Source organism: Primulina tabacum, chromosome 8 (genome assembly GCF_025594145.1).
Source record: "Primulina tabacum isolate GXHZ01 chromosome 8, ASM2559414v2, whole genome shotgun sequence".
NCBI lineage: Eukaryota > Viridiplantae > Streptophyta > Magnoliopsida > Lamiales > Gesneriaceae > Primulina > Primulina tabacum.
In genome coordinates, this window is record NC_134557.1 from 1,632,762 (window position 1) to 1,658,189 (window position 25,428).

The following is a 25,428-nucleotide window of genomic DNA, read 5'->3' on the forward strand; positions in this document are numbered from 1 at the left end:
ATCATCAATTGAGCCCTTGACTTAAACCACTTTCCACTAAGCACTGAGTCCACTATGCAAAGGCAATTTTCCAATACGAGAAATTATTCTTTTTCAAGGAGCCTTAATTTGACGGCAATATCGGTGTAAATGTAGCTACCTCACCTATGGTTTTACATCCGTTTATCAACGATGATGACATTTGCCTCAACGGTCGCCTAATTTTAGGGCTTTAAAGCGTATGCCCATCTATTAATCTAAATCCACGAGTGATTAAGAAAAAAAGACATCGAAGTCGTGCTTGCGTAAGACCGAACGTTTACTATAAGTTATAGTGGTGGTAACAATTTAACTAAAATATTTTAAACCGTCTAGCAATCCAAACGTCAATTTTCGATAAGTCTACTTGGCGGGATCGATTATTGCACATCAATAGCTTGGATTGATATATTTTCTTTGAAGAATTGGATTTGAATTGGATCGAGAATTATTTGATGAATGAATTACAAACGACACTCGATGTACTTGAAATTTATTTGAATTTTGTTCATCCAACCAACTCAAATATTTCCAAAAGTATTTCAAAAAAGACAAGGTATATAGATATTTTTTAATTTGAATAATCTACCTCTCTTGCTTAATTGTAATGGAATCGGGAATTCTAAGGAAAGAATTGGCTAATATAAGTATATAACTTGAGAGTTGAAACTCGAAAATGATGTTAAAAAGTCAGATCAATTTCTTAAAACATATGTTACGGGATAGAAAAATTAGTGATTTATTCACGAAATACTAATAGTATCCTCCGATACAAGATATCATTGTTAAATAAGTCAAATACATAAAACTCAAATTTAATATTTATTGATTTACATTATAATTATAGTAATACAATGAATTTCAAATCTTCAACGTTATAAAGATATGAAATCATTGTAATTTGTACAATTATATTGTGAATAAGTACTCAAACAGATTTGAATTTTTTGTGTAAGTTATCCGATCAATGACAGTACATTTAAAACCATGAATTTCAAATACCTTCGTTAAAAACGAGCTGATTTAGTATGCGTGTTAAATTTTTCTAAGAAAAGGAATTCGATACATAAGAAAATGATGGCCAATAGGCTTCAACGTATCAGTCTATTTAAAACCAAACATTGATATATTCAAATTTATAACACTATCTAAATAAACAACCAAATATCAGAAGTTGAGTTATAAACATTATTGCAAGCAGCCTTTGCGGACTTGGAAGTTTAAAGAAAATGAGTTTGGCATAAACCATGAACGCGTGGTTATGTATATTACACCATCTTAGTCTAACTTAATAAAAGATTTAAAGCATAATCCTTTTCATAATTTAACTTAGTATAAGATTTAAAAATAAAAACTGAATAAATAAACATACTTTTTTTTTTTAAAATAGGTGTTCGCCCTCACCAAAAGTAAGAATTAATTTTCTTCTGTGACTTGGTCTCGTCTGCCACTTTCTTCGCATCTACTTCGAAAATAACATGATGCAAGTTTCAACTCTAGGTTCTTTATCCAAACCAGTGCTTCACGTAAGGCAATTCCTTCGGCTTCTTCTAGTCTGACATTTCTATGCATTGATCTCGACAAGCATCGCACCCAAGAACCTTGATCGTCTCGGATAATAAAGCCAAAGCCAAATACACTTGTTCTTGAATTATTTTGGCTTGTTAATTTCTTCATCTACTTTTATTTACAAATAAATATAAAAACATGATTCAACATTTATCCAAACAATAAAACCGTTTTTTATACATATGTAATAGCACGTACTTTCGAAATTTCGACATGTATCAATCTCGCCCAATATATGAAGCTGGATATATGCTCATTTATACAACAAGGAGAACAGGGAAAAACACAGAAAAGGAGTGGGGAATATGAACATTTAACTGCCTTTTGTGTTCCAATGAACTTGAGTTCGTCTGAGAAGAGATTTGTACACAAATTCGTGGAGTCTAATGTGCAAAAATGTGTCCAATTCACTGCCAATAATAATCATGCAACAATTAGTACTCTTGGATAAATATCGAACAAGAAACCAAAACATCTGTACTCAATCTGGTGAGCTCAGGCACATTGATTTCTTTTACATTCCAAAATTGAAAGAAGAAGCAAAGGAAAGGAAACTTCAGACAACAACTCGTCATTGCGATATGACGCATAGCTTTAGTATCATCGAACTGGAACCTTAATCCAACCATATGCAAATGCAATGGCTAAAATGACAAACGGGGTCGACATTCCGAATATGATTATGTAGGGGAGTGGAGTGCTCATCGGGTTTTCTCCTTCTCTTTCACCCGCCGTCTGCCAATACCTACACAACCAGCAAACTCAACGATTCATCGATATTGTTTAGTATTTATATTATGTACAGCTCCCTCATATTGTCCTAAAATGAATGTTCCATTTTGCTACATCTTCCAATCAGATAATACTTTTAAAAATATTATAATGATCGATTCAATCATATGACATTATTTAATATTCTCTCTTTATAATATAACGAAAAAAAATGCCTCTAATATAGATTATGAACTCAACTAAGAAAATGATGATAATATTTAATGAGGAAGTTATAACCAACGGATCACTGTCTGTGTATGATAATTATAAAATGTAAAATGAAACTCAGTACTGCTCAGGTTCTTCGTCTTTGGTGATAAACTTCCTCTTCCCATCCTTCTTCGCCTCTCCATCTCCTCCCCCTAACAAATAATTGGAACCCAACTTTACATTCAAATAAAAAATAACACGAGAAATAATTTGATTCAAGAAACTGTGCATGAATAGATCAAGCTGTATACATATATATCGTATATTTATGACCAAACCTAAATTTGCAGAAAACCGAAATCGCTGCAATTTCCCCTTCTTCCAGGAGAAAGGATCGTGGGTGGTTTTGAAGGGACGCGAAAATGGTTTAGCCGGCGGAGTAAACTGGGGGGTCATTAGAGTAGAGCATACTGCAGCCGCCATTGATTCTGCTGCCATTATATATTTCAAGAAACTGTGCACAGAAAGACCAAATAAAATATTTGTATTTCGATTGTTTGAATTGTGGGGAACTAGATGGGAGGATATTGGATTTTGATTATATGGAGTTTTATTGGTTTTTCTCTGGTTTGGAAATGAGAGGAGATCTTCCACCTTGACATTCACCTTATCCAAAAGCAAAATCTGTCTGCTTATGTGTCCAATTCCTGACCATCCGCATTCGTTGGGTGTTTAAATACCCACCGACTCATCAAAAAGTATGAGGTCCACTGTCACATAATCATTATAACAATATATCTCTTTTAACCACATTTTTTTTAACATTCAAACTCATTATTTATGGGTGTCACTGGCACATACTCATTATAACAATATATCTCTTTTACTCACATTCTTTTAAACATTCAAATTCATTAATTAAATGTTTAAAATAAAAAATAAAAAAATAAAATATATACAATGATTTACAAATAAAAACAAATTTTGAATGAAAATTAAAAAAAAATTATTTTTTTAAAAAAAACCGAAATTCAAAATTTGAAAACAAAATTAAAATAATTCAAAACAAGTGGGGCCTGTGTGTAAGCAAATCAGAGACGTTTTTGAAAATCTGTCACTAATAGCGACGATTTTAATCTTTACAAACTTAGATCTCACATCCGATTCAAATATACTAATATTCTTATTCTTTAAAAATATTAATTACAAACAGTTTTTAGAAATTATAAAATAAATTATAAATTGATTTGGAGGGCTCTCAACGTCTAGCATAAGGAGCTCCCTCTCATGACAGCTCCCATTGAGGATAAGGCAATAGTTCGTGTGAGCTGGTTTTACGAGTCGTATTTTGTAAGACGGATTTTTTATTTGGGTCATCCATGAAAAAATATTATTTTTTATGCTAAGAATATTATTTTTTATTGTGAATATCGATAAGGTTGACCCGTCTCACAGATAAATATTTGTGAGACCATTTCACAAGGAATAATCTGACTGCGTGTTTTCATTCTTTGAAGGCAAAGTCGGGTTAATGCATCAAATCGTTCATATTCATTTACTGCATCATTCATTGGCTATGCGATCCAACAAAAATACTCGTGGAATAAATATTGATTATTGGATACGTGTTTAAACAATTTCACAAGACGATATATAACTTAAACGACATGTATGTCCAAAAGAATTGAATACACTTGTTAATTGGATGAATTCTAGTTTCTTTCTTGTCATTAGTTTTGGTGGAAAATTGGGCAAATTTTAATCTAATTATTCATCGAAATAAGTATTTCAAATACTTCAATATGATATAATTTTGAAATCTATTGCAATAACTTAAAAAAATAGCTTAAAATATTGTTTAGAGATTATAATCTATTATTAAAAAAAATTGTACTAGTAAACTCAATTGATTTATAAACAACTTTGATTTTATTAATCCAAATGTGCCATTAGATTTGTCATTGGCTTTATTTGATATAGATTTAATCCTAACATATTCTTGTACAAAAGAAATGGAGAGTTTGATGTAATGTTTATTATATAATAGTGCATCATCGTATTTGTTGGGTTTTTGTACGGTTTTTTTAGAGTTAATTTGATTTATACATAAATAGAGTTAATATTATGATTATAAAATGATCAGGAATCATAATATTATTTAAAATAATTATATTTAATTAGTGGTCATATTATAATTATAAAAATTAATGAAAAATTATACTGTAATTTGAAATAATAAAATAAAAAATTATAATGAATAGAATTTCTCGATAGTATAAAGATCCTTAAAAATGTAGAGAATTCATCCTAGTGGAGACAATAAATACGCATAAGTCGAGGGGGCGGGGACAAACAACAGCGCCTGCACTTGAACCGGGTGTTTTTGCCGTTACAATTATAGTTTCCGACAATCCCCACAAAGATCCCTAATTCGATAAGATTTCACCGAATGGGACGTTCGCGAGCTGCTGTTCACGCCGCCGATGAGGATTCTGGCCAGAGGTTAGAACCAATGTGTTAAATTGCTCGAATTTTCTTGATCGGGATTGTATTCAAGATGTTATTTGCATTTTTTTTAAAATTGCTGGCTAGTTCAAGTTGATAACTACTGAATATGATTAAGGTACTAGAACTTTATTATTGGGCTTGATGTACAGTTTCGAGCTTGCTGAGAGAAGTTAACCTTGATGAAGAAAGTGGGACCTATAGTTACTAAGTTATCCGATTTCGAGCTTTGCATGTCTTAAAATGATGGATTAAGATTAGCTGAGAAAATTGAACAAAGGCAAGTTTCCAACTTTATTTAGGACTCCAGAGGCATACTGATTCCAAGATTGAGAACTTGGAGAAGCATTATATTGAATGTTTATCTATACACGCCTAAATACATTCACACGCCTGCAATTTTATGTGAGGGAAAAGCGCATGACTATATGAAGGACGAGTCTTGCATGTGAGCGTGATAAATTTAAATCTTTTTGCTTCTCAAAATGGGTGGTTCTCTAACACATAAACAAGAAATACGATTTTTCTCTTTCTTTAGTGAATAACTGTTCGCTAATAATTATCGTTTCCATTGGATCTTCAGTCGGTCAAAGAGAAAGCGGACCACTCAAAATGTGGAGAATGTAGAAACTATGGCTTCTGGTATGGATATAATGCGTGAGCTTATTTTCCATATGTTAGAATTATGGTGTTATGAGTTTTAAATTTTGGTAATTTGTTTACCGACAAGTTTCAGGAATGACTAATGGAAAGAAAGCTTTATACCACTGTAACTACTGCAACAAAGACATTTCAGGGAAGATTCGCATCAAGTGTGTAATATGTTCTGATTTCGACCTTTGTATTGAATGCTTTTCTGTTGGAGCAGAGGTCTATCCTCATAAAAGCGGTCATCCTTATAGAGTGATGGTTAGTAATAACCTTCTTGAAAATCTTGTCTTATCTCAGTTTTATTACTGAAATGGTTATACTTGGCCTGTATTTTTCATCTGAACTTGATTGTCATATATATCTTTTATTGTTTTCATACACCCCATCGCATAATATTTGAAACAGTTTCTGGCATTAGATGCCTTAAAAATTTCTGCTGTGCTTAATTTTCTCGTCCGGAAAATTCATGTACCAATCAATTGAATATAGCTGTTCATATAACCCAAGATTTCTGTGATTTTATCATTCTGCATACCACTGTCATTATATAGGGGAAAAATCTATTTGAGATGACATTTGGGTGGTGATTTTGTTTGATCATTTTATGGAGAGAAGAAACATGTGGGCTTGGAATCATTTACCCTTGTTCTTTGGAATTTTAATATCTTTTGTGTTAGCATTTTGCGCTGTATACATATTATATTTTATCTCTCTCGCTCTCTGGATTGTAATCATGGTTTAACATCACACTTTTGTGTGGAAAACAGTATATTTTTGTATGGTTGTTGACTATTGTCTTATGGTTCATTTTGCTAGTTCTTTTTATTATTATTTCCTACAGGACAACTTGGCGTTTCCTCTGATATGTGCTGAGTGGAATGCTGATGAGGAGATACTACTTCTGGAGGTATGTTTGCATTTTAATCATTTTCTGAATTCAATTTTTTATAAACTATTTCAGTAAAAAATGTACCATTTTGGATTCTTCTATGTTATTGTAGTTTGCCATGATTTTTCATCCATCCAAAATTCTTCTGAAGTGTTACTGCTAATCAGCTTAGACTGTGTAATGCTCTTTTCCTGTCTATATTTTGAAAAGTTTAACTTGTTTTGAAGGGTATTGAAATGTATGGCATGGGGAACTGGACTGAAGTGGCAGAACATGTTGGAACGAAAAGTAAATCACAATGTGGTGAACATTATAATAAGATATATATGAACTCGCCTTGCTTCCCTCTTCCGGTATGACACATTTACCATACTTAGTTTTACTTAAGAAGGCGTCTAAGTATCAGTTACATGCGTATTTGCCCAGGACATGTGTCATGTCATGGGAAAGAATAGAGAAGAACTCCTTGCTATGGCCAGAGAAAACAGTGAAATTCAGAAAGGTCAGATTACCAGGACAAATTCTCTCAATATTTCTCTTGAACGTCTTGCTTATTTCCAATAAAAGGTTTTCCAAGAGTTGAACTTGTGCTGAACAAATTATTTTTTTCTAACTTTATTGCCGCTGGTATGCCTTCTCTATAGAGTGTTCACTTCATCTCAAGCTGTTTAACTATGCATTCAACTTATGGAAATGCCATTTTTTAATTCCGTCAAATTGTGATTCCAAATGTGTAAATCTGGTTTCATTATAAACTGCTTACTGGGTCATGGCATAATCATCGATTATCCCGTTAAATATGTTATCCAGAATTTTTTCGTTTAACATAATTTTAATCAATCGATTCTAACGACCTCAGGAGCCACTACTCGTGAAGATTTTGATGTGAAAGTGGAGTTTCCACCAGCAGGAATCAAGTATAATTCACAAAGTTTAATTTGAATTTTTTCCTTCCTAGAAATTCATTGATGCTGGTTATCTGATTCCTTTCGGTTTTGAGTTTTTAGAGTCGAAGATCAAAGAAGAGAAAGTCCGGCGGTACATTCCTCGCTGAAAACCTCACCTGGTACTGCACTGCTGTCATATGGAGTTCTCTGGCCTCTAATTCCTGAATTAGAAAAGTTTACAAACAAACAAACACACTTGTACAGTTGTCTGTACAATATAACATAAATGTTACAAAGAGTACTGATGTTCTACCTCTCAGAGATTGGCACTGTTGGAGGCTCTATCAGTGGCACACTGTCAACCGGAGCTAGTAAGAGGACATCCAGCAAAGTTCAGAGCAATGACGGTCTTGATGCTGCGAAAGTGGAAGGTGATGAATCACTTATGAGCAGCATCTATCAAGCAGCAAAATTGGTGCTGATTTTTATTGGGCCGTCACACTTTGCTGTGATAAAATTTAATACACAACTGCCAATTGTCCTTATCATATAGCAATAATTTAATCATCTACTGAAAATTCACTCCTATTATAGTTGGACTTTATGATACTCTCTCTTCAAATATAATCCAAACCAGAATCTGCTTTCAGGTCTGATATATGTGATAGAATTTTTCTGCTTGCAGCATTTATGATTACTTCGACTTGCATATAGTGAAGCCATATTTAATGTATCTTGTTTTGTAACCGTAAGCTGTCAAATTGGAAGTTTTAGTTTCTTTTAGTGACGAACCAAATTGAGGTCCAGTTAATTGTGTGACTGAGTTTCACCATCATTGGCAATGAAACACAAAAAATTGTGTTTCGTACCGAGTTTCTCATTTAAATGCAGTCAGTCATGATTGATGTCGGTTTATTTTATGAACACAATAGTTCAGATTTACCATGCAGCTATAAGTAAAAAGATTATCTATTGTGGCTGCAGATTTTCATGCTGACAGGAGCATTGGAGAGAAAAAACCCAGGACATCAGGTAACGAGGGTGTTTCCTTGAAAGAATTAAGTGGCTACAATTCTAAGAGACGAGAATTTGAGGTTGAGTACGACAATGATGCCGAGCAGTTACTGGCTGATATGGAATTCAAGGAAACAGATACTAATGCTGAGTGTGAACTGAAATTACGAGTGTTGCATATTTACTCTAAAAGGTAAATTTAGCTTTTTGACTGACATGAAATTCGAATCCTGCATGCAGACATTGATAGGAAACACAGGCAGAGTTGACGCATGTGAAATTTCCTTATATGTATGTAGAAATCTTTGGCTAAACCGTGACTTGGTAAATGGTTGTTGCCGTTTCTTTTTTCTTGTGCCTCTATTTCCCTTCGTGTCAGGCCTGCATGGGGTGAAAGAAACACCTTGTTGGACTTTCCTCTTTATGAAAGAAAAGCGCAACTAACAGATGTATGTTCCAAAAATAGCAACCAAATAGTTTCAACTACCAAAAATAAGTGATTATTGTCTTTCAATAAGGCACTGTTCGGTATGCCTGATAAATATAAGATTAAAATTCTATCATTTCTAATCCCTTGTTCAGCTCGTTTGTTGGAAGGCCCGATTATAAAATGGGGCATCATAAAATCCTGTGATTTATCAGATGTCTTCCGATTTATTTGAAATAGTAAGCTGATGAAATTACATATTTGCCCATTTCCAAAAATTTATTTTCTTTGGCCATTGCTCTCTTCGACCATTTCATGAAATAACTACTTCTCATTTAGTTCATTTTCATTTAATTTCAGTCCTTTTGAATGCATTTGAGCTGTATAAGATTGATATTGAAGGAAATACTGGGCAAGTAGGTTAGTTAATTATTTGTTATTTTTTTTCTAATTTTATGGAATTTGTGGACTTTTCGATGGTGACTAAAAAAGGAAAGAATATCGATGAAATATTCTAGGAAAAAAGTGATAATTTCCTTTATTTTGGAAAGTAAATTATATATGTAGAATTGTAGGAGTATTTTTTATTTTTAATCTATAATTTGAATTTAATTTTAAAAAATATTAGGAAAAAAGAAATAGTATAGGGATATTACAAGAAAGTACACAAAATTAATCGATCACATTAAAAACATACCAAAGACCATATAGTTTATCACATCATATTATTTTTCTTTAATTTTCTATTGCTTTTACACCCTTTAGTTATCCTATCCATCAAACCAAACGGTACCTAGGTAGATATTTTTTTTAAATTCAAGAAGCTATCAGACATCTTCGATATCGGTTTTTTGATTTTCTCAAGTTTTCTGTCTTTGCTTCGAGTGAACACGCCTCTGGTGACTTGAGCTCTCTTTTGACTCATAAATTCACATTTCAGTGTCTTTGTTGCATTTATACTTTTATCCTTTAGATATTTTTAAACTTTTGACTGTGAACCTTGATATTATTGGACTATATAATAAAACAGATGAATTTAAATTACTTGAGTTTTGCTTTCTATTCCACATTTTATGTTCAACTTGGTATATTGTTTGTCATGTTGGTTTGTCTTTACATCATACAAGCCCCCATCAATATGGCAGGCTCAATGAAAGAAAACGGAGGAAAGACTTTATATTAGAGAGAAATTTACTTTATCCCGATCCTTTTGAAAAGGACCTCACCTTGGAAGAGAAGGAATTGTCTCATCGCTACAGGGTATTTATGCGATATCATTCTAAAGATGAACATGATGAATTATTGAGGAGTATTATTGAGGAGCAACGCATTTTGAAAAGAATAGAAGGCCTTCAGGTATGATGCACAACGGTTAATCATTTCTCTACATGTCACCTTTTCTTGCTTTTCATTGCTTGTCAACTGTTATTTTGTCCGCCTTAACAGTTGAGTATAATAATAAACGTCAGGTGCGAGGTATGAAATCAAAAAATGATGAAAGCAGTATATAACCATTTCCAACACTCTGCTCACCTGTCCTATATTTCGTTTAGCCTTTACCCGCCTTAAGAACATGGTTGTTGCTTGGAATATGTACCTTGCATCATCACTTTCTATTTTGGTTTCAAATATTGTGAAAGTACTGCCATGCAGGAAGCTCGAGCTGCTGGTTGCCGAACATCTGCTGAGGCCGAGATATATATTGAACGGAAAAGGATGAGAGAATTTGAGGAAAATGCTCGTCAAGCGAAGGAAAGTACCCTTGTTGGTCCCGGTGGAAAATATATGCAAAGATTAAATTTTCCCAAGGGAGAACAAGATAGCAGCCTTGGCGGGGTTATTAGGAGTCCCACAGTGTTGGATTCTGGTGGAAATGACTCCTTATCAACTAGAATACGACCAACTATTCCTAGTGTCTCCGAAAAGTGGGATGTCACTGGATTTTTAGGAGCTGACATGCTCTCTGAAGCTGTAAGATTTGTTCTTACATCTTCAATGTCTCATTTAAGTCGTCACTCGTTCTCAAGCAATATCTATTTTTAGTAATGTGATAATGGTGATAAAATATTTTTGGTACTTTGTATGTGCGACGATAAAATTTAATTTCGTAATTATTTATGGAGAACCAAATTTGGTCGTTAGGGCAGAACATTTCAACAACAAAAATTGATTACTATAGAATACTTACGGGGTAAAGTTGATAGTCACATACATTTCACATTAGAATGTGTAAAACTAGAATGTTTGTACAAATTTTCAATTTTGGTCCCGAAATTGTTCTCAGACACCAATGTTAGTCATTTTGTTGAAATGGTATGAATCGAAAAAAATTGGCTCATGGAACTAAAATTGGTAAATGTCACGTGTTTATGGCCTGAAAATGAAAAATGAAATTTTGCCGTCGCCCAATAATCGAACTGCTTTCTTTAATTTTTGACTGGATATTTTGTGATCCACTCGTGCAGGAGAAACAACTATGCGGGGAGATCAGAATCCTACCAACACACTACCTCAACATGCTGCAAACCATGTCAATGGGGATTTTAAATGGGAATTTATCCAAGAAATCTGATGCACATTGCCTGTTCAATGTTGATCCAGGAAAGGTCGATAAAGTATACGACATGCTCGTAAAGAAGGGGATTGCATTAGCATGACTGACATCCATTTATCATATGATTGTTCTCTGATAAGGTAAATACCTGTCCTAGCTAGAAGTTGGCACAAATCTAGCAGGCATCACCTAGAGTAATGCGTCTCTTGCATGTGTTAATGTACATTTGTGTTATTGAGGAATTAGTCAAGTGGTTGTCCAAGCTCAGAAGGATAATGTTTGTGGGATTTTTTTTCCTCTGACTGAGACTAGCGATATCAGTCTAATTACTATGCCACTGGATCATCGAATGTGAATGAGATGATTCGATGATCATTCCTACATTCGATTAATCTCATCCACGCCATTCGAAAACGATTCAATGTCATAGGTTTTTGGTGATGTTATTTCTCATGTACACCTAGTTTACAGAGCTTGACATTTTGTGGTATTTAAGTTATGGGATTGTTGGAATTCGCAGATGAGATTATGGAATTATGTTCATATTATCGTATTTATCTGAGAATTTTTTCGAATAATATCAGTTATAATCCTTTGGGCACATATATATTGTAGTAGATATAAGGGTAGTCTTCCTTGTTCGTGGCCATTTTAAGGAGAATTTTGTGGAATTTGGCGCAAATTTTTGTAATCATGGTGGACGAATGAGTAGTTGCTCATGTTCCTTTCAACATGAAAAGCATCTGCATTTTGTTTAAAATATTTTTGAAAATATTAATTCAGTATTGAACTGTTAGAATTAGATCCCCCTCGTGCACTAATGGTTATTACATATTGTTTCTATTATTAAAATATATAATATGGTATTGTCTTTAAATTTTTTGAATTTCATTATTTCGTTACATTATTGCTAATTGATACAAGATTCTCAAATTTGATGGTCGCAATATTCGTATATATCTTTCAGATATTGAAGTCTGTGGGGTTTGATCGGGATGTTTTTAGGAGAATAAAATTTTAGCAAAAATGAATCTGCTAGATTTTATTTTTCTTTAATGTAATTATAATTATACCACTACATTTTACTTCTTGATCTCTTTTTTTTCATTTCTTGAAATTTTAACAAATAATTATGTTGTAAATATCGCACATACGTAAACTTTTGTATGATTCTTCTATTTGTTTTGACATTTTATTTTATATGCTCTGCCAAAAATTATGACATTACACGTGTTGAATGTACATGAGTAGTTTTTTTTCCTCTACTTTATTTTTCTCCTTTCATGGTTATAATTTATAATTAAAACGAGTTTTCCTTCATTTATTTGTTTCAATTTTTATTTTTTTATATAAAAAATTTAAAATATTAATGTTATGTTGTTACCAAAAAGGGAATTACCAATTTCCAGATCTGGCTTTAACCATCCACGTTAAGAAAATTTATCTAAGCGAGTTAGCCACTTTCACTTAATAAATAGTAATAATACATACCGAAAGTACGATATAAAAAATTATAATGAAAAAAGTAAAATTTTAACTTTTTGAAAAATAATAAAATTAAAAAGATTAATAAAAATTTGTTTTTTGTTTTTATAATTATTACAGTGTAAGCAGACTCGTGATCTGCATTTAGCCATTATTGTCTAAGCACAATAAATTCCAGAATCAATTTTTATGATAACTTTCCTTTTGTTTTTTTACTTTTTACTTTGAGTGCGCACAACGCACACCGGCGCACCATTGGCCGTACAGGTATTAAATTCTAATAACTGTTACTTTCATCAAATTATATATATATATATATATATATATATAAATCAATAATAATAATAATAATAATCATTAATTTATATGAATAATAATGACCAAGGGAAATTTTATAATTAAATTATTTTTAAAATTATTTTACGGATTTATTGTCTATTTATACATTTACATGTTAATAATAACATATTTTTTAACCGATGCGTTTTGCTGTTGCTACGCAATAATAATAATAATTATTATTATTATTATTATTACAATAATTATGATTATCATTTTTCTGCTCGGAGTTTGGACTGAAACCTCCGCCGGTGGCCGTCGGAAAATGGTGCTGGGGTGATTATCCTTCACAAGTATTTTACTTCCTAAATTTGTTTTTTAATTGTAGGTAAGCTTTTCTTTTTTTTTTATTTGTTCATTACTGATGGTTTAATTTGAATTTGTTCGGTAGATTTGACTTACGGTTGTAATCCTGGAATTTTTTGTAGATCTGAAGCTGATTTTGGGATTTGGAAGTTAAATTTTGCATTGATTCTTGCTGCGTCCGAATCTCGGCGAGTTTTAAAATTTTTCATCTGGTTTTTATTTTACCTGAAGTCGTTGAGCTGGAAATGGTGGATTGATGAGTTCTTCTGATAATTTATGCTTGTTTTTGCAATTTTTGGTTTTAGATCTTCTGATTAACTTGGGCGTTACTGTTAATATTTTGAATTTTATTTTATATGTTCTGAATTGTCTTAAATTACTTGACTAGGGTGGGGTTACTTGAAGGGGCAAGTTTAGTTCTGCTTAAGCGTGATTTCTGCGTCAGTCATACGAGAAAGTTTTGAAATAATTACCCATTTTCTGAACTGGGATTTGAGTTTGACTGCACAACATCTGAACATCGGGTAGATACGTTTTTTAAGAAATGAGTTAAAAATAATGCACGAATTTGGTTGAGTGATGCTCGAAATAATCATTTTGCATGGGGTGTTCAATCGTCAACTGTTATTGTGGCTTCAGTTAATATCTTATCACCTGTTTCCTTAATTTTACAGCTTGTGGTGAGGTTTTTTAATCGAACTGGGATTGTAAGCCAGCATATGCTGCCTGAAGTTTCTTGTTGAGATTTTGGTTGGAATTTTGAATTTATAATGGAGCCCGGCATAGAGGAAGCTCACAAAGCTAAAGCGATTGCTGAGAAACAATTCATAGAGAGAGACTTTATGGCTGCAAAAAATTGTGCTTTGAAAGCTCAAAAATTGTGCCCTGAGCTGCAGGGTATATCTCAGATGGTGGCTACATTTGGAGTCTATGCTGCATCAGTAGCAAAAATTAACGGGGAAATTGATTTCTATTCAATTCTTGGAATGGACCCTTCTGCCGAGAAACCCAAGTTAAAGAAAAGGTATAAGAAGTTGGCCATACTGCTCCACCCTGATAAGAACAAAACCATTGGAGCTGATGGGGCATTCAGACTTGTCTCTGAAGCATGGGCTCTTTTATCTGACAATGTTAAAAGAAACTCTTATGATCAAAGGAGAAATTTGTTTTTCGGGTATGGCGCTGGTGCTGGTGGTTATGACAATTGTTCCAAGTATCCAGCTTCTCATGGCAGACTGGATTCGTTTTGGACTGTGTGTACATCCTGTCATGTTCAATACGAATACCTCAGGAAATATGTGAACAAGAGACTTACTTGTAAGAACTGCCGTGGTGTCTTCATTGCTATTGAAACTGGGCTGGCTACTGCAAATGGTGCTTTCCAATATTCAACATACTCCTGTACGCCTGAGAATGGGTATGGGAGTCATGGTTGTGCTGCAACACTTGCACCAACAATCACTGGATGTTTTGCACCCAATGGGGTCTTGGGACATCATACCAGATATAAATCTGAGTATGTCTCAAGTACGTCGCTTCAAAGTAACTCGTGTGGAAATGCTGTTGGTGTTATGGATCATAATGGGTTATCAACTTCTTCTGTCCCTTATCAAACCAATGGGGACACAAACAAAACCAAAGCAAATGGAAAACACCATACGCTAAAGGCTACATGTAAGATGGGCTCTAATGGATATAAAGGTCACCGTGACACATCACAATCGAAGCGTGGCAGACCTGCCAAGAAGAGAAAACTGGACGAGGGAATCACTTTTAATAGTGAGCAGGAAAGATTGTCTCCAAGTGTTGCTATGGAAGCAAAAACAGCCAATGGAAATGGAAATTTAAAGCCTACATCTAAGATTTCCACCACATCTGAGGCGTCAGTTAGACGCTATTCAGCTTCCTCCGCATTTGATGTTAGACAGATGTTAATTGATAAGGCGAGATCTGTAATCCTTAGGAAACTAGACGAGATGCGGTTGGCTTCAGAAGCAGCTGCAGCGTCAAACTCAGCAGAAAGAGCCGTAGCTGATAAATGCAGCGATGCCACAAGAATAAAGAGTTCAATTGATACTGCTCGTCAACCAGAACTGAAGAGATCCATTTCTGTGACACTAACAGTTCCAGATTCTGACTTCCATGATTTTGACCAGGATAGGTTAGAAGAATGTTTTAAACCCAAGCAGATATGGGCACTGTATGATGAGGAAGATGGCATGCCGCGCCTATATTGTCTAATCCGTGACGTCATCTCGTTGAATCCATTTAAGATACACATAAGCTACCTGAACTCAAGATCTGATAGTGAATTTGGGTCTGTCAATTGGTTGGATTCTGGGTTTACGAAATCTTGTGGAAATTTTAGAGTTTTCTATTCTGAAATGGTGGAGCAAGTGAACATCTTTTCTCATCTTCTGAGAAGGGAGAAGGCTGGTAGGGGAGGTTGTGTGAGAATCTATCCTAGAGGTGGTGATATTTGGGCAGTATATAGAAATTGGTCGCCAGATTGGAACAGAACAACCCCTCATAATGTAAGGCACCAGTACGAAATGGTAGAGGTTATTGAGGACTATTCTGAAGATCATGGTGTCTGGGTTACTCCACTAATTAAACTGGAGGGATTCAAAACAGTTTATCAAAGGAATACGAACTCCAATGCAGTCAGGTGGATTCCAAGAAAAGAGATGTTACGGTTTTCACACCAGGTGCCATCTTGTTCACTTAAAGTTGAAGGAACGAACTTACCCAAGGGTTGCTGGGATCTTGACCCTGCAGCAACTCCTGATGAACTACTTCAAGCAGAAACTGAAATCTTCAATAATTCAAATTCTGGTTATGTGAAGACCACTGAGGCACCAGAGGACCACTGTGCTGTGGAACTTCATGGACAGCTTGTGGAGAAGTTTGACCAAAGGGAAAACAGTTTGTCAAAAACGGGGCCTAGGATTTCAAGCGAATCTTGCGTGGAATAGATCACTCCCGTGATGGTTCCTCGAAGAGAGAACCCATTAGAACAATGGCTGAACGTGCTCAAACTGAACCAGTTAAGAAGTGCCAAGGTAATGCAGAATCCATTAGTTTCCTACAAATGCGTCTTCAGTTCAGCTGAAGGACTGGAGAAACGCGGAAGTGCTAAACAAGGTAGAGGACTTAGTTTCAAAGATCTTTGCGGTTGCTGACTTAATTGAGAGATTCAAAGTGTACACATATTTCAACTCGATTCTCCAAAATTGCGATGCTTGGAGATTGATTCTTGTCCCTAATGTTTAAGGGAGCTTTTTTTAATTCATCTATTTGCAACGGATATTCAGACTCATTGGCTCGTCGGTAGAATATACGTTAAAAATAGGGTTTTTCGTAACATTTGAAGACTCTTATTTGAGAGACGATGGGACATTTCAAGGACCGAGAGAACATGGACATATTTCATGTTTATATACTTTGCAGTGTTTAATCTCTTCTTCCCAATAAATTTTCACGGGGAAAAGAATTCTCATGATTACCCAAACCAAGACTATATTTGTTAAGATAAAAAAATTTCAAATTTCATGTAATATTATTAAATAAAATCTAAGTTTCGAGCCATCTATTTTTAATTGATACATCACTTCTAATTTTTAAGTCGTTACTTCAGTTCTTATAATTTCCCTACAATTATGAATCCCTCAAAATGCCACCAACTTCGGATGAAAACAGTTATATTTCAGGGGGAAAAAGGAATTAAAGATTTCAAAAAGGAACGGTAAGTCGAGGTCATACTGCCAAATGAAGCATTCGAAATCCCCAACGTTTGGAAAATCCAAAACAATTAAAATAAATTCACAACCTTCATAATTTCAATCTAAACATGAAACTCAGAATAATATCTACTCATGCGCCTCAACGTCTTGCTCAACCCGATGCATCTATTTCTGTAACTCTTGATTAATCAGATTTAAATCAAAATCTTAGTAAAAAACTAAATCAACCGGTTTTCACGATTGAGCTTGCTGGAAATTTGACGGGACCAAAAAGCAGTAGCACCGAATAATGTTACCAAAACCGACGGCAAAATCACGATGACAACCGAATGTCCTCTATAATTTATCCATCTCCACTGAGTAAAAAACTAAAATAATAGAAGTCCCTTGATTCAAACATATCGTCGGCTAAAATGTTTCCGCGTTCACAACAATTTCAACTAGATCTAATATTAAATTGTATGGTTTGTACATAGGTGAATAGGTTACACCTCAACCTCATTCATCATTTGTTACCACCGGCTTCAGCAGGCTCGACTACTTCGGCCTCAACTGTCTCTGGGATAAATGAAGCAGGATTTACTTGCTGCTGAGACACATCGTTGTATCCCCCCCACTTGCCTAAAAGAGCCATGTTCATCATCTCATAAATTTTTCCTCCAAACTGTGCTGGACTCTCGGGCTATCCCATTGAAAAATTAACGTCAGCACATTTGCAGAAACCAAAGAGGCGAAAGCATTAGCGAAGCAAAAAAATAAGACTAATTATTTCTCAGATAGGAGATGTCACAGTTGCTTGGAAAACTGGAGTTCACATGGGATATAGCACAAAACTGACTCCTCGTATACTTTGAGTTTGTGTCATGATACAAAAAAGAAGTCCATTTATCTTGTGCTTGGGGACGCACATTGGGGGCATAGCATTGTATTATTGGATCATATTGAAAATTATTTATGGAATCCACAGGACGAGACCCAAATTATCCAAACAATAATTAATGACTCCGGTGTACATATTTGGGGTACGACATGGAAAAACTACACATTAAAAAAAGTTCTGGTTCAGTGTGATTAAAAGATTAGCGAAAGTGCCAAAGCAACAAGAAACCAAAATAGGGAGCTTTGAACAAATACTCACCGTGAAACCGCTAGAAATTAAAGCTGTGTCATATAAAAGATCCACCGCCCTCAATGCTTCCTCGTCATTTGGACTACTCTTGTATGCGTTCTGTATTTAAAAAAATGTGAAAATTAAACTTAAAACAAATGGGTCGATTTTAAATAAGTCTACCTTTTTTCCTTATTTACCAAGACACGTACATTTAGAGTTTTGATGACTGGATGATCTGGATTGATTTCAAGAACTCTCCTGCTTCTCATAAATTCTAGGCTCGTGGGATCACCAACAGTTTGGGATTTCATCAGCCTGAGAATTAACAAAAAAAGGGATGTGACCATGTGACGTGATAATACTTATAATTTACAAAAACTAATTTTCCTGCCTCGGAGAAATTCGAAACTCGCCTCTCCATATTGGCAGACCACCCGAACTTCCCAGATGCAAGTACACATGGTGACGTGCATAGGCGATTCGAGATTTGAACACTAGCCACTTTATCCCCCAAACGTTTTTTTATCCATTCACAGGTCTGGCCAAACTCTTGCTTCATCTCCTTTTCTTTTTCCTCATTCTTATCACCTACATTACATTGATACAGCATTCAGAAAACACACATGGATAGGACATCGTGCACAAACAATATCACTAGCCATGGCCCATAGATGAACGGTTTAATCTACAACCACAAAAAGCCACAGGTATCAACTATCAGATTCTAGATACATCGTCTAAAATCATCTCACCTTTCACTTCTTGACCAAAGCTGATCAACGCATAAATCCAAACCAAGTGATTAGATGATTGTAGATAATAAAAAAGGCATCCTCACTGTAAATATAAGTATGGCTCCGCCAAGTTAATGATAAATAAATACTGAATCCCTCCAATAACAGCAAATAATCCGAAAATTTGTGGTCAAGGATTTTGAAATAATACTAGGAAAATCAAAGAATAGGATTCAAGGCTCGCTCCACAAGCTAAAACGCAGGAAAGATCAAGTCTGAAAAGAAGTAAAAACAGGACTGAGAAACAAACAAATGCAAATGAGAAGGTCTAAACAAACTAACCCAAGTCTAAATCTTCTTTGCTAATGTCAGTAAAGTTTTTATCCTTGTATGTTTTAAGATTTTGGATAGCAATCTCATCTATAGGATCCACTAGGAAGAGAACCTACATCAAGCAAACAAAAAAGATTTAGACAATCAAGCAGGAATCAGAAGAAACAAATAGATATCGTCGACATATCTTACTTCAATATCTTTTTCAACAAGTTTCTCCAAGAAGGGTGCATTCTTAGCACTAGCCACACTCTCAGCGGCAATGAAATAAATATCCTTCTGATCAGGTTTCATGTTCTCAACATACTCATCCAGGCTGATCATATCTTCCTCGCTTTGAGATGAGAAAAACCGAAGCAACGGAGCAATGCGCTTATGGTTTTCACGATCTTCAATGCAGCCTAACTTTAGGTGTTTGCCAAAATTTTCCCAGAACTTCACATAGTCCTACATAGAAACCAGGATACTAGCTAAGCAAACCAAAACAGAAACACAACCAACTATTTAGCAAAGACATTAAGGTTTTTCAGAAATACGTTTCAGAGAAAAGAAACATTAAACCATAAAAATTTCTGATTAGAACAATCAAGAAGTTAGAAACATACATCTCTATTCTCACTCATAGTTATGCCCAGAATCATGTCAAACGCCTTGCGCACCAAACGCTTCTTCATAATGCGTACCTAAACCCAACAGAAAAGCAAAGTATGCAATAACCAACATGTAACTTAAGATAAGAGTACAGTACATCTACCAAAGAAAGATCAAATATCTTGTTTACTTACAATACGGCTTTCTTGGAGGATTTCTCGAGATACATTAAGTGGAAGGTCATTTGAATCGACGACACCTTTAATGAAGCTCAAATATCTTGGGAACTGATCAATATAGCATAAAATAATTAGTCGCAATAAATTTCAGAATACAATCCAGTTTTTATGGAGTCCGTTGTTTCCTCACCAGTTCCCCATCAAAGTCATCAGAAATGAATACACGCTTCACATAAAGCCTTATATTCTTTGTCTTGGGATTAACAATGTCATCCTTCCCTGTTGGTGCAATGGATGGCACATACAATATAGATCTGAACTCAACTTCACCCTGAAGAAAATAATATGCACAACAGTAATATATAATTGTGCAGCAGCCAGACCAACTATTTGAGATATCTTGATATATTTATGATGCCAGAAAATCATGAAGTGCTGAAGTCACCATGTCACATGACAAGGACATAACAATTAGTCAAGTGCTGGAGAAACAAATAAATTGAAGCACGCAAAAGAACCAAATCTATCATCAGGATTAGGGACATGCTACCGAACCGTAAAGGAGCTTAAGTTAGAAATATACCTCTGTTGTAAAATGTGAAGATGCTAGGGGTTCCAAGTATTCATTGAAGGTTTTCTTGTAGAACTCATTGTAATCCTCTGTAGAGACTTCCTTGGGATTACGAAGCTGCATCAAACAAAATGGTCATAATGCCATTTGGGGCAAAGTAGTTTTCACTAGGAATGTTGGAGAGAATTTCACAGGCTCACCCATATAGGCTGGGTCTCGTTTGTAAGCTCCCAATCCCAATATCGTTCAACTACCGTCTTTGTTTTCTTCTTTTTCTGTTATATCGGGTTCAATAGAAGAGATTCATAGAGCAAAATCGAATGATTAGTCAATACCTGAAAGCATACACAAAACAGAAAAGTCTTCAATCATTAGTACCTCAGTTTTCCCATCTTGTTCGTCCTTATTGGCTTCTGCTGGATCCTCGTCAACCTCAACCTGCAACAGGGCAAATCTCAGAAGCAATCAGCAGGATTAACACACACATACGCGATAATCAAAGAATCATTACACTGAATAACAAATTATCAGCATCAAATGGCAGGTAATTATCACCCAAATTGACTTAAAAGAAAGGATGTACCTCTTTAGTGTATCCTTTCTCCTGCCAAGTATATATTGGGAAGGAAACAAACAGGGAATAGTTTTTCACAAGCTTCTGAATTCGTTCTGGATGAGCAAAACCTTTATCATCGTGCTAACACACATGGGAAGATGTATTAGACAAGCTTGAGAGCAAAGAAAAGGCAAGTAAAGAAGCACTGCTCACCAAGAAGTTGGTGCACCAACCTTAAGATATAAAGTGAGACGGGTTCCCCTAGTTAACAACTTAGAAGGATCAGTCTCCTCTCGGATGGTGTACGAGCTAGAGTTGGCTTCTCCTTCCCATACATATTGCTTATCGGATTTTGGGCTCTTTGTTGAGACTTCGACCTGTGGATAAAAAATTAGTTATTTCGATCACATTGCAATAAAAACAAGGGAAAGGGATGAAAAGTGCCTCAGTATAAGACAAATAAATTAGTTTAGCTGAGAGTAAGCACCCGCTCAGAAACAAGGAAGGCTGAATAAAATCCCACACCAAACTGACCAATTAAATTGCTGTCGACACCAGTATCCTTACTATCCTGTTAAAACAATGTGTCAAATCTCTATTCAAAATATTAAGATGATACAATTCATTTATCACCTAAAGAATTGAACCTTCAATGCTTTTAGAAACTTTGCAGTTCCACTTTGTGCAATTGTACCAAGGCAATCAACAAGTTCCTGGCGTGTCATTCCAATGCCAGAATCTCTGCAGGGAAAATCGAGAAGTTGCATGAAGGAGATAGAGAATACAGATTACAACATTACCAAGGATGAAACTTACGTGATTGTAATTATCCCATTATCTTTGTCGGTCTGGATCCTAATGTCAAGATCAAGTCCATCCTTCAAAAGCTGGGGTTCCGTAACACCGAGGAAGCGCAACTTATCCAAGGCATCACTTGCATTGCTGTGGTTCAAAACCAAGTTTATATTGGAAGATAATTTGGAAGACAAAAAAAGCACAGGCATGGACAGGAAATACTTGATAGAGCTAGAAGACAATGTCTTAGTATGTAAGGAGGCTGTGAAGTTTAAAAACTTTTAACCAAGAACCAAAAGGCGTTCCAAGTGTATGACAGAATAAATACAACAGTGTATGAGAAGTTCGACAATCAGGTAATGATTCCAATTCGAAATAAATGGATTTCGATAGCCAAATAAATGTCTTGACGCTGTGTATACAGGTTTAAAAGACATACCTGATAAGCTCCCGGAGGAACACGTCTTTGTTGCTGTATAAACTGTTGACAATTAGGTCCATAAGACGGCTAACCTGCCATAAACCGAAAAAGATAATAGGAATTTTTACCAATTATATGCCAACCAGATCCATCGGTAAGGTGAAGTTAACCTCTGCTTGGTACTCATATTTTTCAGCAGGTGGGCCAGTGGTGTCGCTATCAGTTGCCGCAGCAGTTGACTCATAACGACAGCCCATTACTGGACCACTTCTAATGTTAAAGAGCTTGGTAGTCGTAGCAATCACAGTGCTGCTACCATTACTTAAGACCGAGTGCCATTTCCTTGTAGTACTGCTCTTCTCGTACTTCCAATATAAAAGAACAAGATCATATGAGAAGAAACAGCGGAAAAATAAAAGAGTTTGTTATGATCAACATGAGACAAATTATCCTGCCCAGATGAAGAGAGAACAGGATACCAGACAAAGTACTCACTTTCCACAGACTATAGATTATGGAACTTAACTTATTTTCAATTTTTGGATATTAAACCTTCATTGCTCACAAAGAAAGTCTAACCCTTTTACGATAACAAAATCCAAAATTCAGGTGCTCCGTATTAAACCTGCATTGCTTACAAAGAAAGTCTAACCCTTTTACGATAACAAAATCCAAAATTCAGGTGCTCCGATAAGATTTTACCCACACATTGCAAAGGACGGCCACAGAGAAGATACGATATTCTAACTTTTCAAAGGATGCCACAAATTTTATCAGATAAAAAAAAAGAAATATTCTACATCAGATTAACTATGTATTTGAATACAACAAAGAACTAAATCCAAATTAGTTAGTGAAATTTCTTTTAACTTCGCGCAGTCAGCATAGTTCAAAAAAGCTAAATGCAAACCAGGTCGAAACAGTGGCCGTAACCGCAATATAAGTTCCACTTCTTCGAAATGGTTTTCAACCAATCCAAACCATAAAATAAAAAATATTAAAACTACGACGATTGACACTTCTAGAACAATTTCATAACAAGAGAATTTGAAAATCACAGGGTATAGATCAATTTCGAATGCGACAACACAAGAGAAGCAGGGATACCGATGAATGATCGAATGCATCGGAGCAAGAAAGAGGGGCAGTAACACTCCGATGATGCCGGCCCCCGCTCCGCAGGATAGCCGTGGCGGCGGAGCGCCTCGCCGTGAGCCGCAGCATTTTCTTCTTGCCGATTGAATGAGGACAGTGGAAAGGAAGGGTGTACTGTGTAAAGTTGCCACGGACTAGGGTTTTAGAAATGATTCATGGGGTTCAACGTTGGCGTATTTGTTGCGTAAATTTGTTTTTGTTTTTGTTTTTTTTTTTTAAATATCGGACTTTTACGAGATGATAGATTTTTATTAAATTTTACGCATTTCACTTATTTTTTAAAAAAAATTATATAATTTTACCGATTTATGTTATATGATTTTTATTGATATTTATAAATTTTTTCATAAAATTTTATAATTTATGATTGTAATTTTTAAATTTTATTTGAATTAATAATTCAACGTGAATAATTTATTTATTTAAAATATTTTAATTATCAATATAAAAAAATTATATATTTATTTAATTTAAAAATAATAATTAAATCGATATTTAATTTTAATTATTTAAATTAATTCAACATATTTATTTAATTAATTAATATTTTTAAAAATATATAACAATAATTTTCATGAAAATTATTTCATTCATTTTAATAAAATTTTATATAAAAATATTTTAAATTTACGTTTAATGATAAATAAACAAAACAATTATTTGTATATAAAAATAGAGGAATAACTATATTAAAATATATGCAATTGATGTAATTTTATAAAATTTTAATATATTTAATTTATTATAATTATCTTTATATGTGTGTGGATAAAATAAAATAAATAATGTTAATAATTTTAATAAATATAATTTTAAATTCTACTTAAAAAATAAAAAAACAATGTTTATAATTTTGATTTTAAATTATTGTTAATAATAAAAATATTTTTAAAAAAAGTTCAAATAAAAGGAAAAACATATGGAGAAGAAAAAAATAAAAATTTAATGCTTGCATTAATATTATTTAATAAAAATGAAAGTGAGTATATAGATTTGAGATATTGCATAATTAAATTTTCATTCAAATTTTTAGATTTAACCAAATATATATTTTGACATTTTATAATTATATATTATACTTTAATTATTGTATTTAATAGAATTTTATGGAGTTATCAAAATCTACAGATATTTGAATACCTTTAGATTTTTGAAAAAATTTAAAAATCAAGTTTGATTGTCATATGATTTTTTAAAATTGTACAAAAATTTATATTGAATTCTATTTAACTTTTATAGAATATATAAAAATCTAAATTGAATACGTATATATTTTAAACCCTATAAAATTCATTAAAAATTGATAAGCAACTGATTCTCCATTTTTTTCCCTGAATTCAAGTTATATATATATATAAAAGCATGTGATTGGTTACAAAGTGAATTATATTATGTGAATAAAATTATTGAGCATGCATACATCACTATATTAAATTTGCACAAAAACTCTTATAATATAGTCTCACATGTAAATTTGGTGATATCAATCTTCTGTCTAACTCGACTCATTAAAAAATATTAATTTTTATCCCAAAATGATACTTTTTATTGGGATGTAAATGCGTCGAGCCAAGCCATACAATATAAAGCTCGAGCTGACTCGTTTAAGGTAAATAAAACTCGAACTCGATTCAAGTTTTTATTACGAAAGCTCGAACTCGGTTCGTTTTA

The 25,428-nt window shown here is 34.0% G+C and overlaps 4 protein-coding genes across 10 annotated transcripts; 2 read left to right on the plus strand and 2 right to left on the minus strand.

The window, feature by feature from the left end:
* Positions 1 to 1,976: 1,976 nt before the first annotated feature.
* On the minus strand, positions 1,977 to 3,165 carry LOC142552774 (uncharacterized). Its single transcript, XM_075662589.1, has 3 exons — positions 2,850 to 3,165; positions 2,654 to 2,723; positions 1,977 to 2,332 (listed from the first exon to the last, which is right to left on the minus strand). The coding sequence occupies exons 1-3, from the start codon at positions 3,007 to 3,009 to the stop codon at positions 2,188 to 2,190; spliced, it is 375 nt and encodes a 124-aa protein (XP_075518704.1). The 5' UTR covers positions 3,010 to 3,165; the 3' UTR covers positions 1,977 to 2,187.
* Positions 3,166 to 4,813: 1,648 nt separating this feature from the next.
* LOC142552773 (transcriptional adapter ADA2-like) lies at positions 4,814 to 11,986 on the plus strand. Of its 2 annotated transcripts, none has more exons than XM_075662587.1 (13): positions 4,814 to 5,013; positions 5,600 to 5,658; positions 5,747 to 5,925; positions 6,509 to 6,574; positions 6,784 to 6,909; positions 6,983 to 7,058; positions 7,416 to 7,473; positions 7,564 to 7,622; positions 7,764 to 7,874; positions 8,428 to 8,650; positions 10,030 to 10,240; positions 10,538 to 10,855; positions 11,350 to 11,986. In XM_075662587.1, exons 1-13 carry the CDS (start codon positions 4,961 to 4,963, stop codon positions 11,539 to 11,541), a joined length of 1,731 nt encoding a protein of 576 aa, XP_075518702.1. In that variant the 5' UTR covers positions 4,814 to 4,960; the 3' UTR covers positions 11,542 to 11,986. The 2 variants fall into 2 exon arrangements, with proteins under 2 accessions (XP_075518702.1, XP_075518703.1); XM_075662588.1 differs by having other exon boundaries at positions 5,753 to 5,925.
* Positions 11,987 to 13,402: 1,416 nt separating this feature from the next.
* On the plus strand, positions 13,403 to 17,010 carry LOC142552775 (uncharacterized). 6 transcript variants are annotated; one of them, XM_075662590.1, is made up of 3 exons: positions 13,403 to 13,590; positions 13,691 to 13,756; positions 14,243 to 17,010. In XM_075662590.1, the coding sequence occupies exon 3, from the start codon at positions 14,339 to 14,341 to the stop codon at positions 16,541 to 16,543; it is 2,205 nt and encodes a 734-aa protein (XP_075518705.1). In that variant the 5' UTR covers positions 13,403 to 13,590; positions 13,691 to 13,756; positions 14,243 to 14,338; the 3' UTR covers positions 16,544 to 17,010. The 6 variants fall into 6 exon arrangements, with proteins under 6 accessions (XP_075518705.1, XP_075518707.1, XP_075518706.1 ...); XM_075662592.1 differs by having other exon boundaries at positions 13,403 to 13,586; XM_075662591.1 differs by lacking the exon at positions 13,691 to 13,756.
* A 596-nt stretch (positions 17,011 to 17,606) lies between these two features.
* On the minus strand, positions 17,607 to 23,923 carry LOC142552776 (heat shock protein 90-6, mitochondrial). The gene is made up of 20 exons (XM_075662597.1): positions 23,710 to 23,923; positions 22,773 to 22,967; positions 22,621 to 22,694; positions 22,203 to 22,328; positions 22,034 to 22,127; positions 21,874 to 21,957; positions 21,620 to 21,763; positions 21,414 to 21,527; positions 21,209 to 21,268; positions 21,031 to 21,105; positions 20,843 to 20,947; positions 20,450 to 20,590; positions 20,275 to 20,367; positions 20,095 to 20,172; positions 19,682 to 19,936; positions 19,499 to 19,601; positions 18,836 to 19,010; positions 18,632 to 18,737; positions 18,450 to 18,539; positions 17,607 to 17,993 (listed from the first exon to the last, which is right to left on the minus strand). The coding sequence occupies exons 1-20, from the start codon at positions 23,824 to 23,826 to the stop codon at positions 17,817 to 17,819; spliced, it is 2,406 nt and encodes an 801-aa protein (XP_075518712.1). The 5' UTR covers positions 23,827 to 23,923; the 3' UTR covers positions 17,607 to 17,816.
* Positions 23,924 to 25,428: the final 1,505 nt, after the last annotated feature.

What these genes read in the sequence shown, in the direction of transcription:
- LOC142552774 (XM_075662589.1), bottom strand. Translation starts at nt 3,009, where the DNA reads ATGGCAGCAGAATCAATGGCGGCTGCAGTATGCTCTACTCTAATGACC. An exon ending in TCGGTTTTCTGCAAATTTAG is followed by an intron (nt 2,724 to 2,849) that starts GTTTGGTCATAA and finishes ATTATTTGTTAG; the next exon opens with GGGGAGGAGATGGAGAGGCG. An exon ending in AAAGACGAAGAACCTGAGCA is followed by an intron (nt 2,333 to 2,653) that starts GTACTGAGTTTC and finishes CTGGTTGTGTAG; the next exon opens with GTATTGGCAGACGGCGGGTG.
- LOC142552773 (XM_075662587.1), top strand. Translation starts at nt 4,961, where the DNA reads ATGGGACGTTCGCGAGCTGCTGTTCACGCCGCCGATGAGGATTCTGGC. An exon ending in TTGCATATTTACTCTAAAAG is followed by an intron (nt 8,651 to 10,029) that starts GTAAATTTAGCT and finishes TCAATATGGCAG; the next exon opens with GCTCAATGAAAGAAAACGGA. An exon ending in AAAGAATAGAAGGCCTTCAG is followed by an intron (nt 10,241 to 10,537) that starts GTATGATGCACA and finishes ACTGCCATGCAG; the next exon opens with GAAGCTCGAGCTGCTGGTTG.
- LOC142552775 (XM_075662590.1), top strand. Translation starts at nt 14,339, where the DNA reads ATGGAGCCCGGCATAGAGGAAGCTCACAAAGCTAAAGCGATTGCTGAG.
- LOC142552776 (XM_075662597.1), bottom strand. Translation starts at nt 23,826, where the DNA reads ATGCTGCGGCTCACGGCGAGGCGCTCCGCCGCCACGGCTATCCTGCGG. An exon ending in TCCTCCAAGAAAGCCGTATT is followed by an intron (nt 20,173 to 20,274) that starts GTAAGTAAACAA and finishes TGTTGGGTTTAG; the next exon opens with GTACGCATTATGAAGAAGCG. An exon ending in CAAAGAAGATTTAGACTTGG is followed by an intron (nt 19,011 to 19,498) that starts GTTAGTTTGTTT and finishes AATGTAATGTAG; the next exon opens with GTGATAAGAATGAGGAAAAA.